This window comes from Coloeus monedula, assembly GCF_965178545.1.
Source record: "Coloeus monedula genome assembly, chromosome: 4".
Lineage (NCBI taxonomy): Eukaryota > Metazoa > Chordata > Aves > Passeriformes > Corvidae > Coloeus > Coloeus monedula.
In genome coordinates this window covers 14,699,541-14,726,680 of record NC_138784.1, presented here as the reverse complement: position 1 = coordinate 14,726,680, position 27,140 = coordinate 14,699,541, and the positions used below count along the sequence as shown (strand labels likewise).

At 48.1% G+C, this 27,140-nt stretch overlaps 3 protein-coding genes across 3 annotated transcripts; 1 reads left to right on the top strand and 2 right to left on the bottom strand.

Annotated features, from left to right (window-relative positions):
- The first annotated feature begins 3,772 nt into the window (after window positions 1-3,772).
- On the top strand, window positions 3,773-13,958 carry LOC309572556 (poly(U)-specific endoribonuclease-A-like). The gene is made up of 7 exons (XM_082280902.1): window positions 3,773-3,868; window positions 8,976-9,075; window positions 10,635-10,746; window positions 12,362-12,483; window positions 12,568-12,680; window positions 13,075-13,228; window positions 13,653-13,958. Exons 1-7 carry the CDS (start codon window positions 3,858-3,860, stop codon window positions 13,908-13,910), a joined length of 870 nt encoding a protein of 289 aa, XP_082137028.1. The 5' UTR covers window positions 3,773-3,857; the 3' UTR covers window positions 13,911-13,958.
- Window positions 13,959-17,186: 3,228 nt separating this feature from the next.
- LOC309572530 (lactosylceramide 4-alpha-galactosyltransferase-like) lies at window positions 17,187-18,320 on the bottom strand (the record flags this gene model as incomplete). Its single annotated transcript, XM_082280873.1, has 1 exon — window positions 17,187-18,320. The coding sequence occupies one exon, from the start codon at window positions 18,318-18,320 to the stop codon at window positions 17,187-17,189; it is 1,134 nt and encodes a 377-aa protein (XP_082136999.1).
- Window positions 18,321-24,546: 6,226 nt separating this feature from the next.
- LOC309572531 (lactosylceramide 4-alpha-galactosyltransferase-like) lies at window positions 24,547-25,653 on the bottom strand (the record flags this gene model as incomplete). The annotated part of the gene is made up of 1 exon (XM_082280874.1): window positions 24,547-25,653. The coding sequence occupies exon 1, from the start codon at window positions 25,636-25,638 to the stop codon at window positions 24,547-24,549; it is 1,092 nt and encodes a 363-aa protein (XP_082137000.1). The 5' UTR covers window positions 25,639-25,653.
- Window positions 25,654-27,140: the final 1,487 nt, after the last annotated feature.

Below are 27,140 nucleotides of genomic sequence, written 5' to 3'. Positions count from 1 at the left end.
CCGCTCCGCCCCGTGACGTCACGCAGCGCCCTGGGCTGTGCCCCGCCCCGTGTGCTGACGTCACGGCCCGCCCGCCCCCCCGCCATGGCGGTGCGGCTGCCCGGGGCTCTGTGCCAGGCACGCGCCTTGTGTGACCGCACCGCGCCCCGAGCGCCCCGGTGCGCTCTGTTAACTGCCTAAATAATCACAGACCGCTTGGGGTGTGAAGGGACCTTAAAGATCATCCAGTTCCACCCCCTGCCAGGGGCAGGGACACCTTCCACTATCCCAGGGTGCTCCAAGCCCCATCCAGCCTGGCCTTGGACACTGCCAGGGATGGGGCAGCCACAGCTTCTCTGGGCAGCCTGTGCCAGGGCCTCCCCACCCTCACAGGGAACAATTTCTGCCTCATATCCAATCTAAACCTGCTCTCTGTCAGTGTGAAGCCATTGCCCCTTGTCCTGTCACTCCAGGCCCTTGCCAAGAGTCTCTCTCCATCTTTCCTGTGGGCTCCCTTCAGGCACTGCAAGGCCACACTGAGGTCACCCCAAAGCCTTCTCTTCTCCAGGCTGAACAATCCCAGTTCCCTCAGCCTTAAGGATTCATTGATCCAAAAAGAACTGAGCTGTGTAGGAAGATAGGATATTTCAGCCAGGCTCCCTAAAATTTTGGTTTACACCAATGTGTGAAAATTAGTGACTAATAACCCAATGTATCTTTGTGCTAAATATGAAACACTTCAAAACTCTTTAATTAATATGTCTTCACATACTGTGTCTTCTCAGTATGTCTTCCATGATTCCTAGACGGTTTCTCCTTACAAAATCAAGAAAGGCATATGCTTGGCTGTCCTAAAAATAAACATAATAAAAAAGTCCTCCTTTATCCCTTAAGCTCACACAGGGGTACTGAGCCTCTTGTGTGCCCAAGCAGATGTTTTCTTTTGGCCTCTTGGTTTGCTGAGTGTGCAGCTGGCTCATCTGGCTGTGAGAACATATCATAAGTCAGTCATGATTTACTTACTAAACCTGGGAATTAGCACTGGTAAGTGCAAGAATATTAACAGACCAGCCTAATGGTAAGAAGGTTGTGTCGCAGTCCAGGTACATACATGTAGCTGCAGGGATGGAATTATTTATTCCTGGCGTTTCTATGACAAGAACATGCCTGGCTCTGTAATCCTCATCGTTTTCTCTTTCAGAATGACAGCTGCTGCACCAGAAACTCCCCAGTATGTTGTAGGGATTGTAACACCACTGGCTGGAGAGAAGGACTCCAGGACTGAGAGGCTGAGGCTTAGGAAAAGGGAGATAACAGATACAGGCACAGGGATCCTGGAGTTTGGTGGGAAACAATCTGGTAGGAGAGGCTCCAACTTGAATATTAATATTTAAGGAAGGGTGGAGACCTCAGTGTCCCTGTGCTCTGCTCTCAGTGAGCTCTGACCTGGATGGGTTCCCACTGACCAACTCAGGCTGTGTCTCCACTGCTTTTCAGTGTGGGTCAGCTTGTGGAGACTTGGCAGCAATGGCCAAAGCTCCCATGGGAATGTCCAGCATCCTCAGTGTCTCGTAAACTTCCCTCTTCCCTACATCCACACGCAAAACATGACCCAAAGATCTGCTCTGCCTTTTCCTGGGAAAGGACTGAGTGTGCTGTAGATCTGCAGGGTGTTTGTTCCAGCTGGCAGCTTTTACTCAGTCTCCCTGAGCGAGCCTGTCCAGCTGAAACGTGCCCTTTGTGCAGGTTTGAGCCCTGGCTGCATTGGTCTGGAAGCCTGTAAAACTCAGTGTTCTCACTCACACCTCTCTTGATCGACCAAAGAGGTTTAAACTAACTCTGAATCAACCCTTTCTCCCTTCAGGGAAATGTAGGCACCAGACTAGAGGTGACAAACCAACACTTACCTGTTGGCCACCTTGGCTGGAAAAGCAAAATATTTAGGCCAGAAATGTGCAGAGATGCCTACATGCTTTAGAAACATGTTTTATTCCCAGTATCTCCTTGATCCTTGACCTTGGCAAAGGTCAGCACCTGATGCTTGAGGTGGTGGTTTTGTCAGGCAGAACATCTTCCACAATTTCTCACCCCACTCCTTGGAAGTGCTGGTCACGTGTGAGTGAGACAGCACCAAACACTCTCCCTATTCCCTCGTGACAGAAAAAGAGGAACAGAGCGCAGGGGCAGCCTGGCCTCAACTCTTGCACAGAAACCACATCTGCTGCCCTGTGCAATGGGTTTGACAAAGCACTGGCTGGGCTCTGCTGTAGAGGAAGCCAACTCATGTAGATACTAAGGCTGCTCTCTGCACACTTTTTTTTTTTCTGCATTAGACCTGGGGATGACCCAGATTCTGTGCTGATCCAATTTGCCTCTGATCAGTGCTTCGTTTGTGTTGGCAAACACACCCCTGCACCTCTTCAGCAACTTTGCATTTTTCTTAGCTCAGTGTCCAAATCAAAAGACAGAAGTTTTAAAAGAGATTCAAGTACACGGTTGTGAAATTGCTGGTGATGCTACTGAGTTGTAATTTTATTAAAGATTAACTTAAAACCACTGACTCTAGTGATGATGCTGCTTGTAAGTGAAAATTCCCTTGGCTCCCATCTGGGCTCTTTCTGCTAGTGTGAGTAAAGAAGTCACAACTTTCTTATGGACAGAATATGCCCACTGGCTTTTGTATTTTAAAGGAAAGCTTAGAAGAAGAGTTCCTGCATTGAGTTGATAAACTGGGGCAGTTGACAAATCCAGGGTAATGGATTTTTGTCATTTACCTTGTTTACCCTGAACTGCAATAAATACTATCCAAAAATGATAAAGAAAATTATTTCTGTTAAAATTAAGGACATGCAAATTTGAGATACTTTCATTTCCCCTACCAGTGTCAAAAGGAAGCTTCACTTTTAAGAGTTTTAAGTGGGCTGCATGTCTTTTTCCCTATGCAATTCTGTGTGTCAGGTGTCTTCATTACCAGGGGTTTTATTTGGCTCTAAATTAATTCTTTGAAGGGGTACATGGACCAGCGGTGCAGAACCATTTGTATGACTGGTAGCTAGCATCAAGCCATTCTGGCTTCTCTCTCTCTCTCTCTCTTCCTATATATATAGTTTAGACCTAAGGCTATGCTTTTCAGAAATTAATTATTATGAAGAAGAAAATGCTACAAGTACCAACCAAAACCCAATAAACTTTAAACCATCTGAAGGTTGATTTAGCCACATAATGAATGCAAGCTTGCCAGGACAGGCACTGGAGTGGGTACCTGCACCTACCAGCACCTGCCACCACTTGCTTCCAGTGGCACATGCAAAGTTCTGCCTTTCAAAAACGTTTCCTTGCTATAACACCTCCTAATATTCACAAGATCCCATTTAGCAGTTTCAGCTGTAAATAAAGAAGCATTTGTTGGTGGTTTTTTCTTCCCCGCCTTTGATTTTTTTTGATCTCAGTTTAATTATCATCTTCCCTTCTAATGTCAAATAATCACTAGATACAGAATAACACTAGAATGTCCCATCTATCACAAGGCTTTCAGGCTTGCAGTGCTTTTTTCTGGGCTCAAACATCATCCAGAGATGTAAAATCTGTATGGCAAATAATCCAAGATGCAAGATAAGGTGAGGCACCAGCTGACTTCCTGGTGTGAGTGTTCCTGCGCTGAGAGAGGCGTGAGTTGTGGTGTTGTCGTTAGACTCTTGTGGGAATTGGCACCTCCTGCTTCTCCCGTGCCTTCCTGTCAGGCTGAGTGACAGTCCTCAGCGGGCAAGAGGGTGTAAGAGGAGCACAGCTCTGTGCCTTGGACTACGGGAGGATTGCTGAGCTTCTGGCTGCCTTCTCCCTGCTCAGAGTATTTGCCAAGAGAAAAACTTCTTCCTGGCATGGCAAGTGGGTAAGAGACAATCATACTAATTCTCCTCTAACAGGAAGGGTAGTGGGGATGGGATAGATTTGTCTGTAAAAGGGTGAATATTACATGACATGGCACACAGCAAGAACCCTGGTCCTCCTTCTGTTCTGCTTTACTGACTCACTGCAGTGTAAAACATCGCTGAGGCTACTGAACCATTAGCTTAAAATAAAGGCGATGCTAAAATCAGACTGTGCTTAAACATAGCTGGTAACTTAGAATCAGTTCTTCAAACATCAGCTGCCTGCCCAGGACCTTGACAGATTGTTCCACTCTTATGTTTGCCCCTTGACATTGCCCTTTCCACGTACAAAACCTGCCATATTTATCCTTCAGTATTTCAAATACCAGCTTTAAATGAAAAAATAAAAAAATCACTGGACTCAAATAGAAGACATAGATACTGGCGTAAGATGAAAATCTAAAGAATTGTTTCTATCTTCAGTTAGCCATAAAAGCTGTTGCATATATTTCACAACATTTGAACCAAGTTTTTTAAATGATTGGAAACTTCTTCTAAACAGCTGCTCATTAGGTATTCCAAATCCTTTTCTTCTCTATGTAAAGATTAAAGGCTCTATAAAATTGCATGTTGTTGAAAGGATCTTGGAAGGTAAATTTGCTTTGGAGAAGGTGTTCAATCAAACCTTTGCAGGGCTTCATGTGACCCATTTGCAATACATGTTTTTCTTGCTCTGACACTGTTGACTTGCACACATTATTTGCCACTGACCTTTAATTCTCTTCATGTCTTGAGTCATTTCTGATTTATTGCAATAAAGTCTTCTTCTTGGAGCATTGTTTTGGGTAGAATGAAGAATAAAATGAAGATGTTAGATTCTTTTGCTCTAACCACACTGCTGGTGCATCAGTTACTCTTGCAAAGAGCCTCTCCCAAGTTTTCTCAGCTCTTAAAAGTGCAGACTGAGTGTGGTTACTGGGGTGGTGCTTTGCTCACATAAGCACATCCAAACAAGGCTCCAACTGGACAAAATCCAATTGGCCAGACTTCTTGCACAGAAATAATTAATTCTATGTGAAAGCATAAATTTAACAACTCAGAACTTTCACCATAGGGAGGGGATTGAGAATTGATGATAAACATCTCTGTGTTTGAGCCAGCCATGCCATTGTGTTGAAAACCAGGGAGTAAATATGCAATACCCTTTTCCAGGAAAACCTTACCTACTTGCTGGTGTGTCATGGATTTGCATGAAGGTGTTGGGCATCTTCTCATTGAAGTTGTCTCACCTTGTATGTGTAAGCTAAGTTTATGGCCCTTTTTAAAGAAATACCATCCAGAAAGAGTTTTTACAAGATGACTGTATAGGTTGCTAGACAAGTTTTTTTGCTTTGGCAAGGGTATATTTTTTTAAATCTTCATTTACAGCATAAACAGGTGCTGTCTCTGTTTGGAAACTAAAGGGACAACAAAAAGGAGAGGAAAGCTTCATTATGACATTGTGGTAGCACCTAACAGAGATAAAGGAGAGTAAAGGCTTTTATTTTGTAAAATGTAGTGATTTCAGTTTTGGGACAAGTTTCCTGAATGCAGGAATACATTTAGTAAAAGAATATTTATTAAACAAAAACGGGGATTGAAATCTCTAGGTATATGCTTGCTGTAACCCTCTCCTGAGTAGACACCTTGAGCTCATGTGATATTCCATAATATTTCTAAAGGAGGAAAGGTCAAACAGAGCCCTACAGTGCTTTATAAACACAGGACAAATCTGCCAATAGCAGACTGAGAACAAGCAGTGGGTATTAAAGGGATGACAGATCTCTCCTAGATAGGTGACTTTCACCAAAATACACACACACGAAAATATACGTATATAAAATACTGTATCTGTGGAACAAAATATTATAATAAAACCCAGCTGACACCCTCCCTAATGTTCCACATACCTTGGATGTTCAGCAGGCAGCAGACTCCTCTCCACCACCAGGAGTTCCTTCCAAAGTAAAAACTCTATTAAACATAATATGATGGTTCTCAAATGGATGGGATAAGCTGATGCAGAGGAGGAGACAGCAGGAAGGTCCAGAATCCAGGACAAAAGTGATCCAATAAAATTAGAGCAGTCCAAGGTAAAGGCTTGAAGTTTGAAAAACATCTCTGGTACTGTTCTGTGAACTCACCAGTCCTGTCCTTGGGCCTTCAGCTGAGCTGCTGAGGTGAGCAGTTTTCTGTTTGGTGGTGGTTTGTAAGCTCTTTTGAGAAGGGCTTGCTCTTCTTAAGACTCTGGGAAGAATATGGAAGTATGGCTGGAAATAAATAAAACTGCTGCTGCTGGTGGCTTCTGAGGCCGCTCCCTGGGACATTGAGCAGGGGCCTTGTTTGGGCAGCCCAGCCAGTGTTGATAATGTGATGCCACAAGCACCACTTACTGTACAAGCAGAGCCTGGAGTTTGGGCAGGGGCTGAATGAAGCTCCTCTGTGACAGCCTCCTTCTTCTCCACTGCGAGATCCATGCAAGTACCTGTTCCAAGCACAAATCTTCCTTCATATTCCTGTTTAACCTTGACAATGAACATATCCTTTGGCTCCTATACGCTAGAAATTTTAGCCTTTTTCCTTTTTTCAGGTATTGACACCTGTTCAAGCCCAGTTAAAAGTTCAAGTGATCATGTAGATTTCCAATCCACAACTATCCCAAAGTACCAGAGAACCCGAGGGAAAATGCACTGTCAGTGCCTCCAGCGTAGCTGAGGAACACAGCAGCTCAGATCCGTGGTTACAGGTGGACTGAGGCGTGGCAGCTGCAGTAGTTACGGTTATCTGCCCTGCCTTTGTGCCTTTGCCACAATCTTTGTTTGCTCTTTCTGCTAGAGAGCATGGAATTTGCCACTGGCAAGAGGATGCAGTGAGTTATCTCCGTCCTGGCCAGAACAGAAGGAGAAGATGTAACACTAATCAGAGGTTCAGAGCTGGGCTTGAAGGTGCCTTGGTTCAGTCTGGGAGAACCAGTTGGTAAAATCATGGCAAGTTGCCCCAAGAGCTATTTTAAAGAAATGCCAATTCTTGACAGACTTCTGTACTTTTCTTCTTCTCTGGAAAACATTTCTTTTGGAGAAGAATTCAAAATTATCAAGTGGTTCTTCTCTGGGCTTTGATTCATGTGCTGGTTTGTAACTGATTGATTCCACTGTCAGTCATTTAAAGATTAATCCACTTCTTTTTTTCTCCCCTCCATCTTCTTTATCTCCTCTTAGTGTGGACATAATGTACTTGAACTGGAGCTATCTCTGAGTGCTTCATCACAATAACAACCCGTTGTGGTTTGACACTGGCCAAATGCCAGGCACCGACAAAAGCCACTCCCTCACTCTCCCCTGCCACAGCTGGGCAGAGGAGAGAAACAAATTAATGAAGGGTTCATTTGAGATGAGGACCATGAGAAAACACTCCAAGGGCAAAACAGGCTCAACTTAGAAGTACAAAGTAAATTTATTACTAAAAATATCAGAGGAGGATAACGAGAAGTAAAATAAGCCCTTAAAAACATCTTTTTCCCCCCAACCCCTCCCTCCTTCCCACTGACAGCGCAGGGAGACAGGGCATGGGGGTTTTGGTCAGTTTGTCACCCGAGATAATCTTCTGCTGTGCAGGGAGAGCAGTCTTCCCCTGTGCACAAGACTGTGGGGTCCCTCCCACAGGAGACAGTTCTCCGTGAACTTCTCCAGTGTGGCTCCAAATCTCACGAGCAGCAGTTCTCCCCAAACTGCTGCAACATGAATTCCTCCCACAGGCACACAGTCCTCCCAAAACTGCTGCAGCGTGGGTCACTCTTCCACGGGGTGCAGTCCTCCAAGGACAGGATGCTCCAGCCTGGAAACGGGGCCCTCTCTCTCCACCGGGTGTCCCACTGGATCACAGCCTCCTCCAGGCATCCACCCACCCTGGCATGGGCACCTTCCCTATGGGCTGCGGGTGGATCTCTGCATCCCCTGTGGACCCACAGGCTGCAGGGGCACAGCTGCTTCACCATGGTCTTCACCACGGCCTGCAGAGGCACCTTGGCTCTGGCACCTGGAGCACCTCCTGCCCCTCCTTCTGCACTGACCTTGGTGTCCCCAGTTGTTTTCCTCACGTGTTCTCACCTCCTCCTCTTCTCTGGCTAGGAAAAACTGTGCCCAGTTTGTGTTGATTTTCTTCTTAAATATGTTATCACAGAGGCATTACCAACCTCCCTAATTGGCCCAGCCTTGGCCAGCAGCATGTCCATCTTCAGAGCCATCAGTGATTGGCTCTGCTGGACATGGTGGAAGCTTCTAGCATCTTCTCAGGTAAGCCACCTCCGTGGACCCCCCCGCTACCAAAAACCAGGCCATGCAAAACCAAGACACAACCCTTCTTAAATCTTGTTGATAGACAAATGGACAGACTTCTGAAAACTGTACACTATTATGCAGGAAAAGACTCCATTAAAAATAAGGGAAGGAGAAGCTTGGGTAGGTCTGTATGTGCATCAGAGATCAGTGCATGAGGGATTTTTATTGTATGCAGACCTGGCATTTAGAGCCTTACTCACCCTTTGTCACCACTACCTTTATGCTGGGATAATCACATGGCAAAGGAAAACATTCTGTGTGGAATCTTGCTTGAAGGAAAAAGGGTAGGAAGAGTTTATATGATTGCTGCTAGAAAAGCATCATAGAGAGAATTCTGTGCTTCCTGTTCAGTTGGCAGCGTTGCAGCATGCTAGTAACAATCTCTTGCTTGCCTCTGATTTGTGCACAGAATCCTCAAGAATGGAAAAGTACCATCTTCCTTTTTGTTTCGGTGCATGGAAAACCGCAGGAAGACTTAACAACAAAACTTTGTTGAAATAGATTCTGACATAACCTTAGCGAAGGCTCAGGTTTCCTTACAGGTTGCCTGCATTCTTTGAAAAGGAATGTGGACCATAAGCATTGTGGTTTTTCCAGCAGCAGTGACAGGAAGGTGTGGGGAGAAAGAGAAACTTAGTGACAAGCTGATATCCCGAACATGGAGTGGCATTAGAAGACTCTAGAAGTGACTTGCAGAAATAACAGCATGTGCCCTTTTTTAACACATATATTCCTCTGTATTTCTTGACAGGAAGGCCTTAAATCATGAACTTTCTAAGCTTTTCAATGAGATGTGGGATGTAGATGTTCACCGCCTTAGGCCTGGGGAAGACTACACAATTGATGTGCAGGTAACCAGTTGCTAAGTCAGGATTAAGGGTGGTGTGGTGCTGCAGCAAAAGTGCCTTTTGCTAAAAGAGTTGCCTGTCCTTTGTCGTGTCCAGTGAGGAAAGCATCCCTTAGGAGAGGGAACGGTGCAGAGATCACAAATGTTTCACACTTACCTGGACCTTGGTTACAAGTGGAGTCTCTCAGGTGTTTGTCTTGGGCCCTGTAATATTTCATATCTCTATCTGTGAGCTGGAGGAGGAACCAGCATGCAACCCTTCCAGTTTTACAGATGACAGCAAACTGTGGTGAGGAAGTCGATATGCTCAGGTGTATGGCTTCTCTTCCACTGGACACAGGAGGCTGGAGGAACAGGCTAAGGAAGGAACATCATGAAATTCAACAACAACAAAGGAACACGATGCCTAGAGAAGCTGTGAAATCCCCATATCTGGAGGCTTTCAAGAACCAACAAGATGACACCCTGAGAAACAGTCTGAATTCAGTGTTAACCACACTTTAAGCAGCACCAGAGATGTCCTGTTCCACCCTGGGTGTTTCAGTGTGTGAATGACAACTTGTGTGTGTGGTCTGGGTGACTTGCAGCAAGGGAGAAAGGGAGAAAGAGAGAAAGGGAGAAAGGGAGAAAGGGAGAAAGGTCGCAAGTCATTCTTAGGGGAATAAGGGAGGAATTTGAGAAATTCCTGGGTTTCTCTGGGAGAGCGGGGAGTAGCACAGAGGGGTGGGTGAAGAAGACTTCAGGACTTGCTTCCAGTCCCAGGGAACTGTGAGGGAGGAGTGAGAGATTTGATGAGCAGCCATTCACTCCTTGCTAGCTCAGTGCAGTGCAAACATGACCATGTGTTTTGACCACAAATTGCAACAGGCCAGAATATTCACAATCCAGTTTTGTCCTCACACAAGAACTCACTTTATTCTGATGTTACTCAAACACTTTATTCCAGTTTTGCTTCATATTATAACAGAAAATTTTCTGTTGCTGATAAACTCAAAATAGTGGTACCTACCTCAAGCCAAAATGCATTTGGGAAAAACTTCTCCCATATGGTTTCTCCATTTGTCAGAACAAGGATCTAGGTACCCCTTGCCTGCGTTAACAAGCTGCTATTCATCTTCTGTCTTCTTTCCTTGAGAATACCATTTATGAAATAGAAATTTGAAAATTATCAGGAAAGCCTCCTTACAACTGCAGAGACAGAAGGTACCCAAATCTCCTTTTAATTTATTTGTGATGGGAGGAAGCCCTTGCTCTACATCACTTCTGTTTACCATTTGTGATGTATAATAGCACAGCTGGTTACTGAGCAGAACAGAACTATCACATGGGCCATCACAATCAGCTGTGTCAACAGAGAAATTTCAGGCTCTTACAGTGCCAGAGATTGTCTTTTTTCTTTATGCTGGCACTTCTGTAATGTCTTCTCTTGTTTCATAGGAAGACAATTCCTAGCAAAGAATCCTGATAGCATTATGGGGTTTGGTTTGATTATTACAAAGGCAGGCACTATCTTCTCTAAGGACATCTTACTCCTTACATTGTTTTCCTCTGGTGTCTTCCTAGGGAAAAGCAGGCCCAGCACAGCAAGGTGACAGTGCCGTCCAGGACAACGCAGCCAGACATCTCTTTCACAATGTAAATGAAGAACGCCTGAAGAGCATAAAAACTTTTGCAAGTGAGACCTGTTCTTTTGTTAATGGTGGATGTGATATAAAAAATCTGTGCTGGTTTTGATGTGTTTGCCTAAAATATAACACTGTATATTCTTCGGATGGTGGTGAGGATCATCAGGCTGTAGGTCATTTGAAGGGAGTTTTCGTAACAGTTGCATGGAGGGTACCTGTACCTGAGCCTGAGGAGGAACATCCTTTTGTTCCTTAGGCAAAATCTGAATTCTCTGGCTCTTCCACTACAAAGTAAAAGGGATGAGACACCACAAGCTCAAGAAGTGGCCCATGGGAATCTCACAGGGTTTAACAAGACCAAGTGCTGGTGTTGCACTAGGGTCAGGACAACCCCTGGGATCAATCCAGCCTGGGGATGAGCAGATGGAGCAGCCCTGGCAGAAGGACTCAGGGGTGCTGTGGGTGAGAGCTGGCCCTGCCCTGGCTGTGTGCGCTGGAACAGAACCCCCTGAGCTGGGCTGAGCCCCCAGCGTGGGCAGCAGGGGAGGGGGGATTCTGCCCCTCTGCCCCGCTCTGCTGAGATCCCCCTGCAGGGCTGCATCCAGCCCTGGGATCCAGCACAGGAAGGACAGGGAGCTGCTGGAGCCAGTCCAGAGCAGGGACACCAAGGGGAGCAGAGGGATGGAGCAGCTCTGCTGGGAGGAAAGGCTGAGGGAACTGGGATTGTTCAGCCTGGAGAAGGGAAGGCTTTGGGGTGACCTCAGTGTGGCCTTGCAGTGCCTGAAGGGAGCCCACAGGAAAGATGGAGAGAGACTCTTTACAAGGGTGACAGGGCAAGGGGGAATGGCTTCAAACTGACAGAGAGTAGGTTAAGATTAGAATTTCAAAAGAAATTCTTTCCTGTGAGGGCGGTTGAGACACAGTAATGAACAGTTTGTCCAGAGAAGCTGTGGCTGCCCCATCCCTGGCAATGTCCAAGGCCAGGCTGGATAGGGCTCTGAGACACCTGGGATAGTAGAAGGTGTCCCTGCCCATGGCAGGGAGTTTGAACTGGATGATCTTTAAAGTCTCTTCCAACCCAAACCCTTCTATGATTCTGTGTATTGAAAAAGACACCAAATTAATCTTTACTCCTTTACTCACAGCTTCTAAGCCCTTCTAGATAGTACTAGACCCATAGCTAGTTCTTGCATTTCTGTTGGGGCTATACTTCAGCCAAGTCTATGAATGTATGTTTCCTTCCCTAATTTTTCTCAAGCTCAAGACATCTCGTATAGGTTTATGCTCTATTATTTCTCTGCTGAAATAATGCCCACAAAACCTTGTGCCAGCATAGCTCAAAGTCCTAAGCCTGTGTCTGTAATTGTGGTGGTCAGATATGATTTGTTTTGGTAGAAGGTAATTATTACTTCATCACTCAGCTCCACAAGAAAGCTCACTAGCTCTTTATTTTTAAAAAGATCTTTAAAAAGTACAGCAGTGATCTGGCCTTGAGTCACCTTGAGGCCTACACCTAACAGTGTACCTGGGAGTGGAATCTGACATATAAAGGAATGACTTTCTCTAAGGGCTGTCAAGGCATATTCTATGGTGACTTTTTATGATGGCACTCTAATGCCTGGATCAGGCATATGAGCAGACTGAAAGTTTCTCTTTTTTCTGCAGCCTTTATTTCCTTATTGGACAACTATGAGACATCAACTGGTGTAGCAGAAGTAGTGACTCCAGAAGAAATAGCTGAAAACAATTGTTTCCTTGATGCGATCTTAGCGACAGAGGTCATGAGAGTGAGTAACACAGATCTTTTTTGTCGCTGAAAACACTGAATTAAAAACTAAACTGTGTATGTATCTTGGTTTTCTATCCTTCAGCTAGCTCATGACTATCTGCTGAAAAAAAATCTAGCAAAGCCAAACCTTGCTGATTTCAAGCATCAGCTTTATGACATCTGGTTCCAGCTCTATGCCAGGAAAGAGGGAGACAGGTATGTTTGATGGGTATGGGCACTGAAAATCTCTGTGCTATTCTGATTTAGGTAAATGTAAGCCCAAGTGCCATGTTACACATAGAACTGGAAGAATGCTTCACACTGACAGAGAGCAGGTTTAGATTGGATATGAGGAAGAAATTGTTCCCCGTGAGGGTGCTGAGGCCCTGTTGTATGTTGCCCAGAGAAGCTGTGGCTGCCCCATCCCTGGCAGTGTCCAAGGCCAGGTTGGATGGGGCTCTGAGACACCTGGGATAGTGGAAAGTGTCCCTGCTTTGGCAGGAGGTTGGAACGAGATGAGCTTTAACATCCCTTCCAACCCAAACCATTCTATGGCTCTATGAAACATATTAAAGACCTATGTATTTTGTTTTTTTCTTTTTCATTATAGACCTGATTCTTGTGGTTTTGAACATGTTTTTGTTGGAGAAACAAGGCGTGGTAAAGAGATCTTAGGTTTGCACAACTGGGTGCAATTTTACCTTCAGGAAAAGCACAACCAGATTGATTACAAGGGATACGTGGCTCGGAAGAACAAAACTAGGGTAAGAACAAGCTGCTGGGGGCCTTTGCAAGACAAATGGATCCAGAGATAGAAGTTGTAATGGAACAGGTGTAATGATGCAATCATAGCCTCAGAGTTTTGAACAGTAATAAGTATATACAGTATATAACTGTATATAAGCAGAATGACTACTAACATGCTTTCCAGCTTCTTTTTTTTTGCAAAAACTATTTTAAAAAGATGTGCTGGTGTTTACAGAATTGCAACACTGCTGAGGCTTAGTTGGGATAAATGGTCATGTATGCTCCAGGGGTCAGGGAAAAGACTGTGCTCCAGCTATAGCACCCAGGCACACAAAGGATGACTGAATCTTACAAAGCTCTCAAAAATCTGGAATCAGAATTTCTATCTGTCCAGTCACAGCTGTGTTGGAGATTATTCTGTTGTTTCATTTATGCTTTCAGCCTGACAAAGATGACCAAGTTTTGAGCATCCAGTTCAGCTGGAAGGGCTCAGTCAAGCCAATTGGAAGCACCTTTATTGGTGTCAGCCCAGAGTTTGAATTTGCCCTTTACACAGTCATTTTCCTGCTGTCTGAAGAAAGAGTCACACGTGAAACAGTGAAGATAGATGAGTATGAGCTACAGATGGTTGTCTGGCGCCATGGTAACCACATTGGAACAGCATACCCAGTACTGCTCAGCACCACTAGTGAAGACTAGTAGAGTGAGCAGGAACCATTTCTTTTTAAATCAGGGGAAAGGAGGAGTGGTGGAGAGAGGAGGAATGAATGGGGGGTGGACAGGGCCAGACAGCAAAGTTAATATGTTGTTTTATACAACTCATTTCAAGTAAAAATTGATGACTCTGTCTCTTTTGGTCTGCAATAGAGTGTTTAATCAGTAGTGTTCTGTGACACTGTCTGAGAAACCATGAAACATACTCCTGCTCACATTAAATTTATATCTAACTTACATCAGTCTTCCCTCGTGCATGGTAGCACTGTACTTTTCCGCAAATAATGACATTTAGGAAAAGGTTGTATTAAAACTGATATACATATTTCTCTTATTTGTTAGTCACTGCATATCTAAAAGAGCAATAACCACACATTGCTTACACTTTACCTTCCAGACAGAAGCTTTGATTTGGCACAGGCAGAACCCCAGGATGTTTTAGTCTCCTCTCCTCATTTCATAAGAGGTTAATTTCAAATGCATTATTACCATACAAATGACCTAGACACACAGGGAACATATTCAGATGGGGAGATGGTCATCAGATCCACAGCAGGCCTTAAAACGTATTCTGCTTCTTAACACAATTTTCATATACTCCCTCTGTATTCCTGAAACACCTGGATGACAACTTCATGGTACAGGTACTAAGAGAGCTGACTCTGAAAGATGCCCTCCTTGATTTGTTGCTAGTCAACAGAGAGGATCTTGTGATCCTCTTAGTGGAGATTGGTGGCTGTCTTGGCCACAGTGACCATGAAGCCACTGAGTTTAAAATCTCTGGTGACAGAGGGAAAAGCGCCAGCAAAACTTCAACCCTGGACATGGGAAGAGCAGACTTCAGGCTGTTCAGGGAACCAGTAAATAAAGTCCCCTGGGAAAATGCTTTTGAAGGTCCTGGGGTTGATCAGTGCTGATCACTTTTTAAGCACCATCTCCTGAGAGCACAGGAGTTGGCAATTCCTAAAAATCATACGTCAAGCAGATGAGGTGGAAGGCTACCTTGGCTGAACAGGAATCTTCTTTTGGAGATAAGGTGAAAAAGGAAGGTGTATGCCCACTGGAAGCAAGGTCAGGTGATGTGGAAGTAATACGGAGATGCTGCTCACCACTGTAAGGGGAGAATTCATGTGGCCAAAGTTCCATTGCAATTGAAGCCACCAGAAATGTGGGGGACAATAAAAAGAGGGTTTTTAAAATACATTAATGGCAAAAGGCAGTGCTGAAATGACATCAGCCCATTACAGGATGAGGATGGTCACCTCACAACCAGGGCCATGGACAAGGTAGAGATGTTTAATGCTTTCTTTGCCTCTATCTTCAACACTGATGATGGATTAAGGAGGTCCCAGCACTCTGAGCTAGAGGACTGTGACTGTGAGAATGATAAACTCTGAGTTAACCCTGAAGGTGTGAGGGATCTGCTGCTCCAGATAGATCCCTATAAGTCTTTGGGGTGTGAGGGGATTAATCTGAGAATACATAAAGAGCTGGCTGATGTCATCACGAGGCATCTCTTGATGATTTTTGAACAGTCTTGGGAATTTGGAGAGGTCCCAGTTTTCAAAGAGGGCAAGAAGGATAACCCTGGAAGCTACAGGCCTATCAGTCTCACTCCAGTGCCTGGTAAAATTATGAAGATGATGATGATTATTCTGGGAAGTATTGAAAAACACCTGAAGGACAACACAGTCATTGGTCACAGCCAGCACAGCTTTATGAGAGGAAAGTCGTGCTTATCAAAACTAATTTCTTTTCATGCTAAGGTAACCCGCCCATCTGATCAAGAAATGTCAGTAGATGTAATCTTTTTGGATTTCAGTAAAGCTTTGGATATCATCTATCTCAGTGTGCAGCCCACAGCTGGATAAACACATCGTGTGATGGGTGAGCAACTTGCTCACAGGTCAAGCACAAAAAGTGACAGTAACTGGGGTGACATCAGACTGGCGGCCTGTCACCTGTGGGGTTCCACAGGGCACTATCTTAGGCCCAGTTCTCTTAAAAATCCTCATAAACAGCTTGAATGCAGGACTGGAAGGGATACTAAGTAAGCTTGCAGATGATACAAAACTGGGAGGAGCTGTTGACTCCCTGGAGGGCAGAAAGGCCCTGCAGAGAGCCTTGGAAAAATGACAGACCTGGGCAATCACCAACTGTGTGAAGTTTAACAAAGACAAGGGCTGGGTTCTGCACCTGGGATGGGACAGCCCTGGATGCACAGACAGACTGGGGAATGAGGGGCTGCAGAGCAGTGCTGTGGAAAGGGTCCTGGTCAATGGCCAGTTGGACATGAGTCACCAGTGGCCTGGAGCCAGGAGGGACATCCCTGTCCTGGGGGCACCAGGCCCAGCATCGCCAGCAGGGCTAGGGAGGGGTTGTCCTGCTCTGCTCTGGGGCAGCCTCACCTTGAATATTGTGTGTGGTTTTGGGTGCCACAATACAAGAAAGATCTAAAGCTGTTATAGAATGTCCAAAGAAGGGATATGAAGATGGTGAAGGGCCTGGAGGGGAAGCCACATGAGGAGCAGCTGAGGGCACTTGGTCTGTTCAGCTGGAGAAGAGGAGACTGAGGTCAGAGCTCACAGCAGTTCTGCAGCTTCCTCACCTGGGGAAGAGGAGGGGCAGGCACTGATCTCTGCTCTGTGTGACCAGGGACAGGACCTGAGGGAACGGCTGGAGCTGTGTCAGGGAGGGTTAGGTTGGATATCAGGAAAAGGTTCTTCCCCCAGAGGGTGGTGGGGCACTGAACAGGCTCCCCCAGGAATGGACACAGCCCCAAGGACAATGCTCTCATGCACAGGGCACGATTGTTGGGGTGTCCCGTCCCCTGGCAGGGACAGGGGTTGGATTCAATGATCATTATGGGTGTCTTCCAACTCAGAATATTCTGTGAAATTTTCAAATACTATAGAGAGCAAGACAGGGGTTCCTACAGCTGTTGAAAGATCACAATGTGCTGCTCAGACCGGGATACACAGGAGGAGCCACTGGAGAGCACTAGGAGAGGAACAACCGAGAGACACTGATGGATGAGTCAAATGTTTCTCTGGCCCTGAAGGACAGCAAGAGAGGCTGAACACACATTCTTCTGTACATTGAAACACAAAGGATCTGAGGCAGGTATCAGGAATGGTACAAAAGCACAGAGGTGTCACACAGAAAACCTGAGCTGGGGTCTAGAAAGCAACTCTGGGGAAGGTCAAAGGCACTCGGCTTCCTTCAGTCTGGGGAGCATCCCTGCAGCCAAGGGCCCACAGGTCACACTGCACGCCTTGCCCACTCTTCAGAGTCCTGTTTCATCTTTGCATAGGTGGCGGGGCAGAACTGGGAATAGAGCTGAGCCAGCAGAGCCTGGGAGGGGATCTCTAACTTGGTCCCGTGGCTCAGTTTGTTCCATATGTGCACTGCATAGCTGTTCTCAAGGAGTTTGTGAAGCTCCAAGGCACTGCCTGCCTCAAACAGCTTCTTCCAGTCCTGCCAGGGAATAGGATACACAGCTTCTGGGGCAAGAGCACTCACACCTTTGCAGCTCATGGTCTTGATAGTCCTCAGGGAGCACCACTTCTTGAAGACACGAGTTAGGAGCTCTGGGCCCTGGTGTCCCCAGACCCAGCCATTGTAGTTCTGCACAAAGTCCTGCATGCAAAGTTCCATGAACTCGTGCTTGGGCTTAAAGGACAGAAAAGCCCCATTCAGTACGTCATCACCCTGGATCCCAAGGGCATTGGTGAGGTTCTGCAAGTTCTTAAGCACAATGAAGTCTGTATCCAGGTAGATGCCACCAAATTTCCACATGAGGACAATCCTGCAGGCATCAGACAGAACGGCTAAAAAATGAGGCTCCTGGTAGCGCTGAGGCTGCAAGTACCACTGTGCCAGAGGCGTTCCAGAAAAGAGCTCTGTCAAGTCCAGGGGCTGGATTTCCACATTGGGGAAGCAGCTCAGCAAGGAGAAAGCCCAGTGCTTGGGTAAGGAGGTGTTCCCTTTGGCCATGCCTTTCATGAGCACCTTGATTCTTGACCCGGGGTGTGCCCTGGCTGCTGACTCCACAGAGCACGAGAACAGGTAACTTGGGGTAGTTTGCTCCGACGTCTCCACAAAAAACACATTCCCTGTGGAAGGAGAGGGCCCAGCAGCAATGTTGAGGGAAGAAGGCACACAGTGAGCACAGCTGATTTCATCTGACAAGCCGTAGGGGTGGCCTCTGCTCTTTGGGTCCTCCCAGATGCCCCAGTGCAACTTGATGTAGGCAAAGGATACGAATATAAAGATGAGCATAAACAGGGCCCAGGGCTTGTGGCTCAGCACCACCCTGGTCAGCTTTAGGAGGCAGCTGGGGCTCCTGAGCATTCTCTCTCCAGCCAGAGCCTGCTCTCCCGAGACAGCCATCATGATCTGAAAGGAAGGAAAGAAGAGAAAAAACCTGACAGGCGAGGCAGCGCAGTATGAGCCTTCCTTCACAGGTGTGTCCCACCTTCACTGCAGTGCACAACAAACCCTGGGAACACCATTAGAGACCTCATCTGTCACCTCTAGAACTTCAGGTCCCTGTGAACACGAGACATGGGACACGTACGCAAAGTCCCTGGCAGGAGCAAATAGGAATGCTCTTTATGACCACTCCTGGAGCCCTGTCAACAGACACTGCCCAGGGACAGGTGTTGGTCGTGAGGGGAGTTGTTTTCTCCTGATACACACCATGTCCTTCCCCCAAAGCAAACACAAGCCTCAGTCTCCCAGATTGCTGACCCGGCAGCTGCTGCCTTTCCAAACCAACCACCTGCCCCACTGCTGAGAGCCTGGCTCATTGTTCATGGCATTATAGCCTGGCAGGATGGATGGAGAGTGGGAAAGGAATGGATACAAGGCAGCTCTGGAGGCAGATGCAGACAAAGAAGGACAAGAACTGCCTTAGTAAAGGGAGTTCCAAGGCTGCTTCCCAACCCTGCACGGGCCACGCTGGCTCTGACCTGCTCAGCTCTGCCAGTGGATGCTGGTGGTGGACAGGCAATCCCTCCTACCCTTACGTCCTCTCTTCTTCTGGCAAAAGGGAGGGATGGAGAGGAAGAGATTATTAATGAGGCAGCAACAAACAGATAAGTCAGTCTAGCTCCATCCTCAGCATTAGCATCAGCACTCCTGCCCTTGCCTCTCCTTAAAGTGAAGAGCAGTAGAAGCAGCACCTCCTGCACCCACAACCGAGCCCCAAAGGTCCACGAGCAAGAGCATATGAAGAAGCAGAGAGGAAGGTTGTGGCATTAAGGACCAGAGGAAATGGCCTCAAGTTGTGCCAAGGGAGGTTAGAGTGGACATTACTCAGAATTTTACTCCTGGAAGACTTACCAGACCTTGGCAGAGACTGCCCAGGAAAGCGGTGGAGCCACCATCCCTGGAGGTATTTGACAGATGTGTAGGTGTGGCACTTAGGCTTACTGGTGGACTGGGCAGAGAGAGCTTTGGGGCTGGAGCCAGGCATCTCAGAGGTCCCTTCCATCCTAAAGGATTCCATCATTTCTCCTGCCTCCCTGAGCTCCATCTCCAAAGCCCCACACTCCAGGACAGAAAGGTTTGGGAAACAGGAAAAGCTTTAATCCAACAGCTGTAAGCAAAGAGGCAGGGAATGGGATAGAGAACCCAGCTGACATAGCCCCATTTGTCACTGCCCCTCGATCACTGTGCCTGTGTCACATACGGAGCTTCCCCGTGGCCATTAACGACTTGTCAGCCACCCTGGGAGGCATCCAAATGTCAGAGCATGGAGCCACCACTGTGCACCAGGCACTGGGGCTGGGGGACAGAGGAGAGGCAGCCGACAGACAAAGCATCAGCTCTGGATCCCCAGAAGGTTTTCTCCTCCCGCACAGAAATGCCAGCGTGTGCTGCCGGTGTTGTAGGCAGCAAAAACCAACCCACCCTGTCTTTTACAGACCCTTTCCATTCCCCACCCTGCACAGTGCAGCGGTTGAACCCTGTAAATCATTGTTTGCCTTGCAGGCACAAGAAGAGAAAGCGGTAGAGGCTTGGGGGGAAGTTCCTGTGCCCTAGAGGGGCAGGAAAGCGCCACTCTAATCTAACCACAAGCAAGGTTCGATGTTACTGGCGCATTTTGAGCAGAAGACAGAACTTTACTACCGTCACATCTCTATGAAGTCAGAAATACATTTCTGCTTGTGGAGCAGGTAAGACAATGCTTTAGACACTGCATTAGCCAGTGCATTTCTTTGACAAAACAAACACAGGAAGCCTGGCTCTCCCTCTTCCTCTGAAATCACAAGCGCCAATTCCATAGAAACTGCAAACACTACTCACCGGTCCCTGACTTCAAGACACGTCAGAATACACTGCTCAGCTGGAGAAGAGTTTTAAGAGGTTGGGGTCTGTGAGAGTGCCTGCAACTCTATGGTCTGGCACTTCCTTCTTCTGAAATGATGAGAGAAAAAGGCTGAATACGTGGAAAAAGACAATAAAGAAGGATGTGACATCACGCATTGAGCCAGGGAGTAGCTCATAAAGAGCATGTACATAGTCCGGCAAAGAACCAATATAATCATAAAGAAATAGTGAAAAAAAATGGAGGAAATTCAGACCCCATTTTACAGACTACACTTTAGACTGTGGCAGGAAAATTTCTGGTTTTGTTTTCTTCTCCTTTGCTAAGAATTCCCAGTGCTCGCGCTGCTTCTGGGGCGGCACCAGTAACTGAGCTGACCCTTCCATAGAGCTGCCTGCTCCCAGCCCAAGGTCTAAGTACGGAATGCTCCTTTGGAAACACACTCTTTGGACCAAATACGTTACTCATTCATTCGGGAATACTCCCTAATAAGCCAGGGACCTCACTGAAGGACTTTGCCACCACGTTCAGGTGTCCCTCATTCTATGACCATTTCCCCCTTGCCCCTGTGATCAAGGCTGGCTGACCTTCCCTTGCACGAGACACGCTGGCACATTCATAAAATCCCACCTTTATCAGTACAGCCACTAAATGTAGGGTTTACTGCAATTCCCCCTCAGCTGCCTGAAAGAAATATTGCTCTGTAGCGTCCCACAGCCCTCTCCTCTCCCCAGATCCTTCCATGCACAGCAGCACCATGGATGGACTCGTGACCATCCTTGTCCCAGCACAGAGACTGCAGAACCGCTCTGGGCTACCCGATCCAGTGTTTCACCTCCATTCCTTTCATTCTAGCTTCCCACAGCTCAATTTGTGCCCATTGTGTCTCCTCCCATCTCTGCATTGAACAGAGGAGAGTCTTGCTTGTGTCCTTTACCCACCCGCCTTCAGTCAGGTGTTTGCACACCCTGACCAGACACCCCAGCCTGCTCTAGTCCAAGAAAAGTCAGCAGAGCTCTCCCAGCCTCCCCTCACGCACCGTGTGCTCCAGTCCCCTTCTCACCTTAGTGGCCCTTTGCTGGATCTCCTGCAGTACGGACACGGCTCACTCATCCCGGGATCCCAGAAGCAGCACCCACCCCAGGTGTGTCTCACCAGCGCTGAGTGGTGGGCGAGGACTTGCCTAAGGGGTAGATGGATGACCCCCCATCATCCACTGCCTACATTCTCAGTGACATCTTCTACTTACCAGGTGTCTGCAGAAATCCAACCCAGCAGACAGGAGACACTCTAGGAGGTTCCTGGAGCATGCAGAAGAGAACTTCCTGATACAACTGGCAGGCGAGCCCTGCAGGGGAGGTGTCCCATGGGATGTGCACTTTGCAAACAGAGGAGCACTGATGGGAGGTGGGGTTGCCAGAGGCCATCTTGGGCACAGTGACCGCGACATGATTTGGTTTCAATTCTCCGTGAAGGGAGGGAGGGAGGGAGGAAGGAAGGAAGCGGGTCAGCACCTTGGACTTCTGGAGGACAGGCTTTGGTCTGTTCAGGACACTGGTTGAGAGAATCCCTTGGGAGGCAGTCCTGAGGGGCCAAGGGACCCAGGAAGGCTGGACATTCCTCAGGAAGGAGGTCGTACAGGCAGAGTAGGAGCTCTTCCCAGTGTACCGTAAGCCGGTTCAGGGAAGGCTGGCCTGGATGAACAGCAAACTTCCACTGGGATTCAGGGAAGAACAGAGAGTTTAGCAGCTCTGGAAGAAGGGGCAGGCAACTCAGCAAGACTACAAGGATGTCATGAGGTTAACCAGAGAGAAAACTAGAAAAGTAAAACTCCAGCTAGAAGTCAATCTGCCCCCAGCATAAAAGTTCAGAAAAAAAATGCTTTTCCAAACACCTTAATAAGAACAGGAGACCAAGGAGATTCTCCATCCTTTATTGCATGCTGGGGTGGGAACATTGCCTCCAGGGATGAGGAAAGGGCTGAGGTAGTCAATGCCTTCTTGACCTCAGCCTTTAACCAAAAGCCCAGTCACCCTCAGGATATCCAGCCCGCTGAGCTGGAAGACAGAAACAGGGAGCAGAATGAAGTCCCCACACTGCAGGAGGAAGTCGTTAGTGAGCTGCTGTGCTGCCTGGACATGCACAAGTCTAGGGAGATGCCATCCTTCCCCCTAAGGCTATGGAGGGAGCTGGTGAAGCAGCTCACAAAACTCCACTCTCCATCGCTTATCAGCAGTCCTGGTTAACTGGAGAGCTCCTGGGTGGCTGGACGTGGGCCAACGTGACACCCATCTGTGAGAAGGCTTGGAAGGACAACTGGGAGAACCACAGGCCTGTCAGCCTGACCTCGGTGCCAGGGAAGGGCATGGAACAGATTACCTTGAGTGCAATCACACGATGTGTGCTGCACCACTGGGGCATCAGGCCCAGTCAGCATGGGTTCTAGCAGGTCCTGCTTGGCTGACCCAATCTCCTCCGATGAACACCTCATGGATGGGGAAGGGCTGTGGGTGTCGTGTACCTGGGCCTTCAGTAAAGCCTTTGATCACTGTCTCCCACAGTGTTCTCCTGGAGAGCATTGTGCTGGCAGCCCACGGCTTTAACAGGTTCCCTGTTTGCTGAGGAAAAACTGCCTGCATGGCCAAGCACAGAGAGTGGTGGAGGAGTTAATCCAGCTGGCAGTGGGTCACTGGTGCTGTGCCCCAGGGCCCACTGTCGGGGCCAGTCCTGTTTCATATCTTTGAGCTTCAACAAGACCAAGTGCTGGGTCCTGCCCCTGGGTCACAACAACCCCCAGCAGCTCCAGGCTGGGGAAGAGTGGCTGGAAGGAGCCCCAGAGGAAAGGGCCTGGGGCTGCTGGTCCACAGCGTGTGCCCAGGTGGGCAAGAAGGCCAATGGCTCCTGGGCTGGGTCAGCAACAGTGTGGCCAGCAGGAGCAGGGCAGTGGCTGTCCCCCTGTCATGGGCACTGGTGAGGCCTCACGCCAAGTGCTGTGTCCTGTTCTGGGCTTGTCACTGCAAGATGGACACTGAGGGGCTGGAGTGAGTCTGGGGAAGGGAACGGAGCTGGGGAAGGGGCTGGAGCACAAGTCTGATGAGGAGCGGCTCAGGGAGCTGGGGGTGTTTAACCTGGAGGAAAAGAAGCTCGGGGGGGACCCTCTCACTCTCTACAACTCCCTGACAGGAGGGTGCAGCCAGGGGGGTGTCAGGCTCTGCTCCCAGGGAACAAGGGGACAGGATGAGGGGAAATGAAAAGAACGGTTTGGGTTGGAAGGGACGGTAAAGATCATCTCGCTCCATCGCTCCTGCCATGGGCAGGGACATCTTCCACTATCCCAGGTGTCTCAGAGCCCCATCCAGCCTGGCCTTGGACACTGCCAGGAATGGGGCAGCTACAGCTTCTCGGGCAGCCTGTGCCAGGGCCTCCCCACCCTCACAGGGAACAATTTCTGCCTCATATCCAATCTAAACCTGCTCTCTGTCAGTGTGAAGCCATTGCCCCTTGTCCTGTCACTCCAGGCCCTTGCCAAGAGTCTCTCTCCATCTTTCCTGTGGGCTCCCTTCAGGCACTGCAAGGCCACACTGAGGTCACCCCAAAGCCTTCTCTTCTCCAGGCTGAACAATCCCAGTTCCCTCAGCCTTTCCTCGCAGCAGAGCTGCTCCATCCCTCTGCTCCCCTTGGTGTCCCTGCTCTGGACTGGCTCCAGCAGCTCCCTGTCCTTCCTGTGCTGGATCCCAGGGCTGGATGCAGCACTCCCTGCACCAAGGTAGGTTCAGCTTGGATGTGAGGAAAAATGTCAGCATGCTTCAGCACTGTGTGCCACAAGCTCCCAGAGGAAGTGGTGGAGTCACCATCCATGGAAGTGCTCCAAAAAAAGATTACACAGGGCACTTTGGGATAATGACTAGTGGGTGTGGTGATACTGAATTAAAGGTTGGACTCAATGATCTTGGAGGTCTTTTCCAACCTTCATGTGCTTCTGTGATCTTATTTTTGTCACTGGGGGCACTGGTCTGAGTCCTGGACTTGGTCCTTTGACTGATGTGGACATGTCTCCCTCTGGACACCCACAAGGGGCTCAATATTCCAGTGAAAGGAACGTACAGGTTCTGCTGTAAATGTAAAAGAAACACAAAGGATCTGAGGCAGGTATCAGGAATGGTACAAAAGCACAGAGGCATCACACAGAAAACCTGAGCTGGGGTCTAGAAAGCAACTCTGGGGAAGGTCAAAGGCACTCGGCTTCCTTCAGTCTGGGGAGCATCCCTGCAGCCAAGGGCCCACAGGTCACACTGCACGCCTTGCCCACTCTTCAGAGTCCTGTTTCATCTTTGCATAGGTGGCGGGGCAGAACTGGGAATAGAGCTGAGCCAGTGGAGCCTGGGAGGAGATCTCTAACTTGGTCCCGTGGCTCAGTTTGTTCCATATGTGCACTGCATAGCTGTTCTCAAGGAGTTTGTGAAGCTCCAAGGTACTGCCTGCCTCAAACAGCTTCTTCCAGTCCTGACAGGGAATAGGATACACAGCTTCTGGGGCAAGAGCACTCACACCTTTGCAGCTCATGGTCTTGATAGTCCTCAGGGAGCACCACTTCTTGAAGACACGAGTTAGAAGCTGTGGGCCCTGGTGTCCCCAGACCCAGCCATTGTAGTTCTGCACAAAGTCCTGCATGCAAAGTTCCATGAACTCGTGCTTGGGCTTAAAGGACAGAAAGGCCCCATTCAGTACGTCATCACCCTGGATCCCAAGGGCATTGGTGAGGTTCTGCAAGTTCTTAAGCACAATGAAGTCTGTATCCAGGTAGATGCCACCAAATTTCCACATGAGGACAATCCTGCAGGCATCAGACAGGACGGCTAAAATGTGAGGCTCCCAGTGCCTCAGAGGCCACAAGTACCACTGTGCCAGAGGCGTTCCAGAAAAGAGCTCTGTCAAGTCCAGGTGCCGGATTTCCACATTGGGGAAGCAGCTCAGCAAGGAGAAAGCCCAGTGCTTGGGTAAGGAGGTGTTCCCTTTGGCCACGCCTTTCATGAGCACCTTGATTCTTGACCCGGGGTGTGCCCTGGCTGCTGACTCCACAGAGCACGAGAACAGGTAACTTGGGGTAGTTTGCTCCGACGTCTCCACAAAAAACACATTCCCTGTGGAAGGAGAGGGCCTAGCAGTAATGTTGAGGGAAGAAGGCACATAGTGAGCACAGCTGATTTCATCTGACAAGCTGTAGGGGTGGCCTCTGCTCTTTGGGTCCTCCCAGATGCCCCAGTGCAACTTGTGGTAGACAAAGGATACGAACGTAACGATGAGGATAAACAGAGCCCAGGGCTTGTGGCTCAGCACCACCCTGGTCAGCTTTAGGAGGCAGCTGGGCATCCTGAGCATTCTCTCTCCAGCCAGAGCCTGCTCTCCTGAGACACCCTGAAGGGAAGGAAAGAAAAAACCTGACAGGCGAGGCATCACAGTATGAGTCTTTCTTCACAGGTGTGTCCCACCTTCACCGCAGTGCACAACAAACCCTGGGAACACCATTAGAGACCTCATCTGTCACCTCTAGAACTTGCAGTCATTCTGAACATAAAACACATATTCAAGAAACTCTGGCAGGAGGAAACCAATCAAGCAGGGAACAGGACAAAGAACCCAGCTGGCACAATCCTGATGACAAAACTCATTTTCCCCTTGATCACTGTGTGGGGGTCACATATGGAACTTCTCATGTGCCCTGAAAATGGCTTGTCAGATGCACTGGGAGGCATCCAAATGCAATGCACTGGGACTTGGGCGACAGAGGAGAGGAAGCCGATACACAAATGATCAGTTCTGGATCCCCAGAAGGTTTTCTCCTCCCACACAGAAATGCCAGCATGTGCTGCCAGTGCTACAGGCAGCAAATAGCAACCCACCCTTTTACAGACCTACCACCCCACTCTCCACACCACACCTTGCTGAACCCTGTAAATCATTTTTTAAGCTGTAGAAGACAATGTGGCACAGGCTTGGTGGGACAGAGATAGTGCTGTAGAGAAGGCAGGAAACTCACCTGTCCCTGCTTTCAAGAAACCACAGAATTCCCTGCTCAGCTGGAAAAGATATTTAAGACATTAAAGTCTGTGAGCATGCCTACAGCTCTACGGTCTGGCACTTCCTTCTTCTAAAAAGGAAGGGTGAGAAATGGAGTCTGAGCACAAGTGGAAAAAAAACGGGGAGGATGTGACATCATTCATCTATACTGAGTAGGTGATACAAAGGTCACACAGATCCACAGTGAACAAACTGTTAGTTATAAAGTAATAAAAAAAGAAAAAAAAAAGAGGAAATTGAATCCCCACTGTTGGTGTACTTTAGACTGTGGCAGGAAAATTTCTGGTTTTGTTTGCTTCTCCTTTGCTAAGAATTCCCAGTGCTCGCGCTGCTTCTGGGGCGGCCACAGTAACTGAGCTGACCCTTCCATAGAGCTGCCTGCTCCCAGCCCAAGGTCTAAGTACGGAATGCTCCTTTGGAAACACTCTTTGGACCAAATACGTTACTCATTCATTCAGGAATACTCCCTAATAAGCCAGGGACCTCACTGAAGGACTTTGCCACCACGTTCAGGTGTCCCTCATTCTATGACCATTTCCCCCTTGCCCCTGTGATCAAGGCTGGCTGACCTTCCCTTGCACGAGACACGCTGGTACATTCATAAAATCCCACCTTTATCAGTACAGCCACTAAGTGTAGGGTTTACTGCAATTCCCCCTCAGCTGCCTGAAAGAAATATTGCTCTGTAGCGTCCCACAGCCCTCTCCTCTCCCCAGATCCTTCCATGCACAGCAGCACCATGGATGGACTCGTGACCATCCTTGTCCCAGCACAGAGACTGCAGAACCGCTCTGGGCTACCCG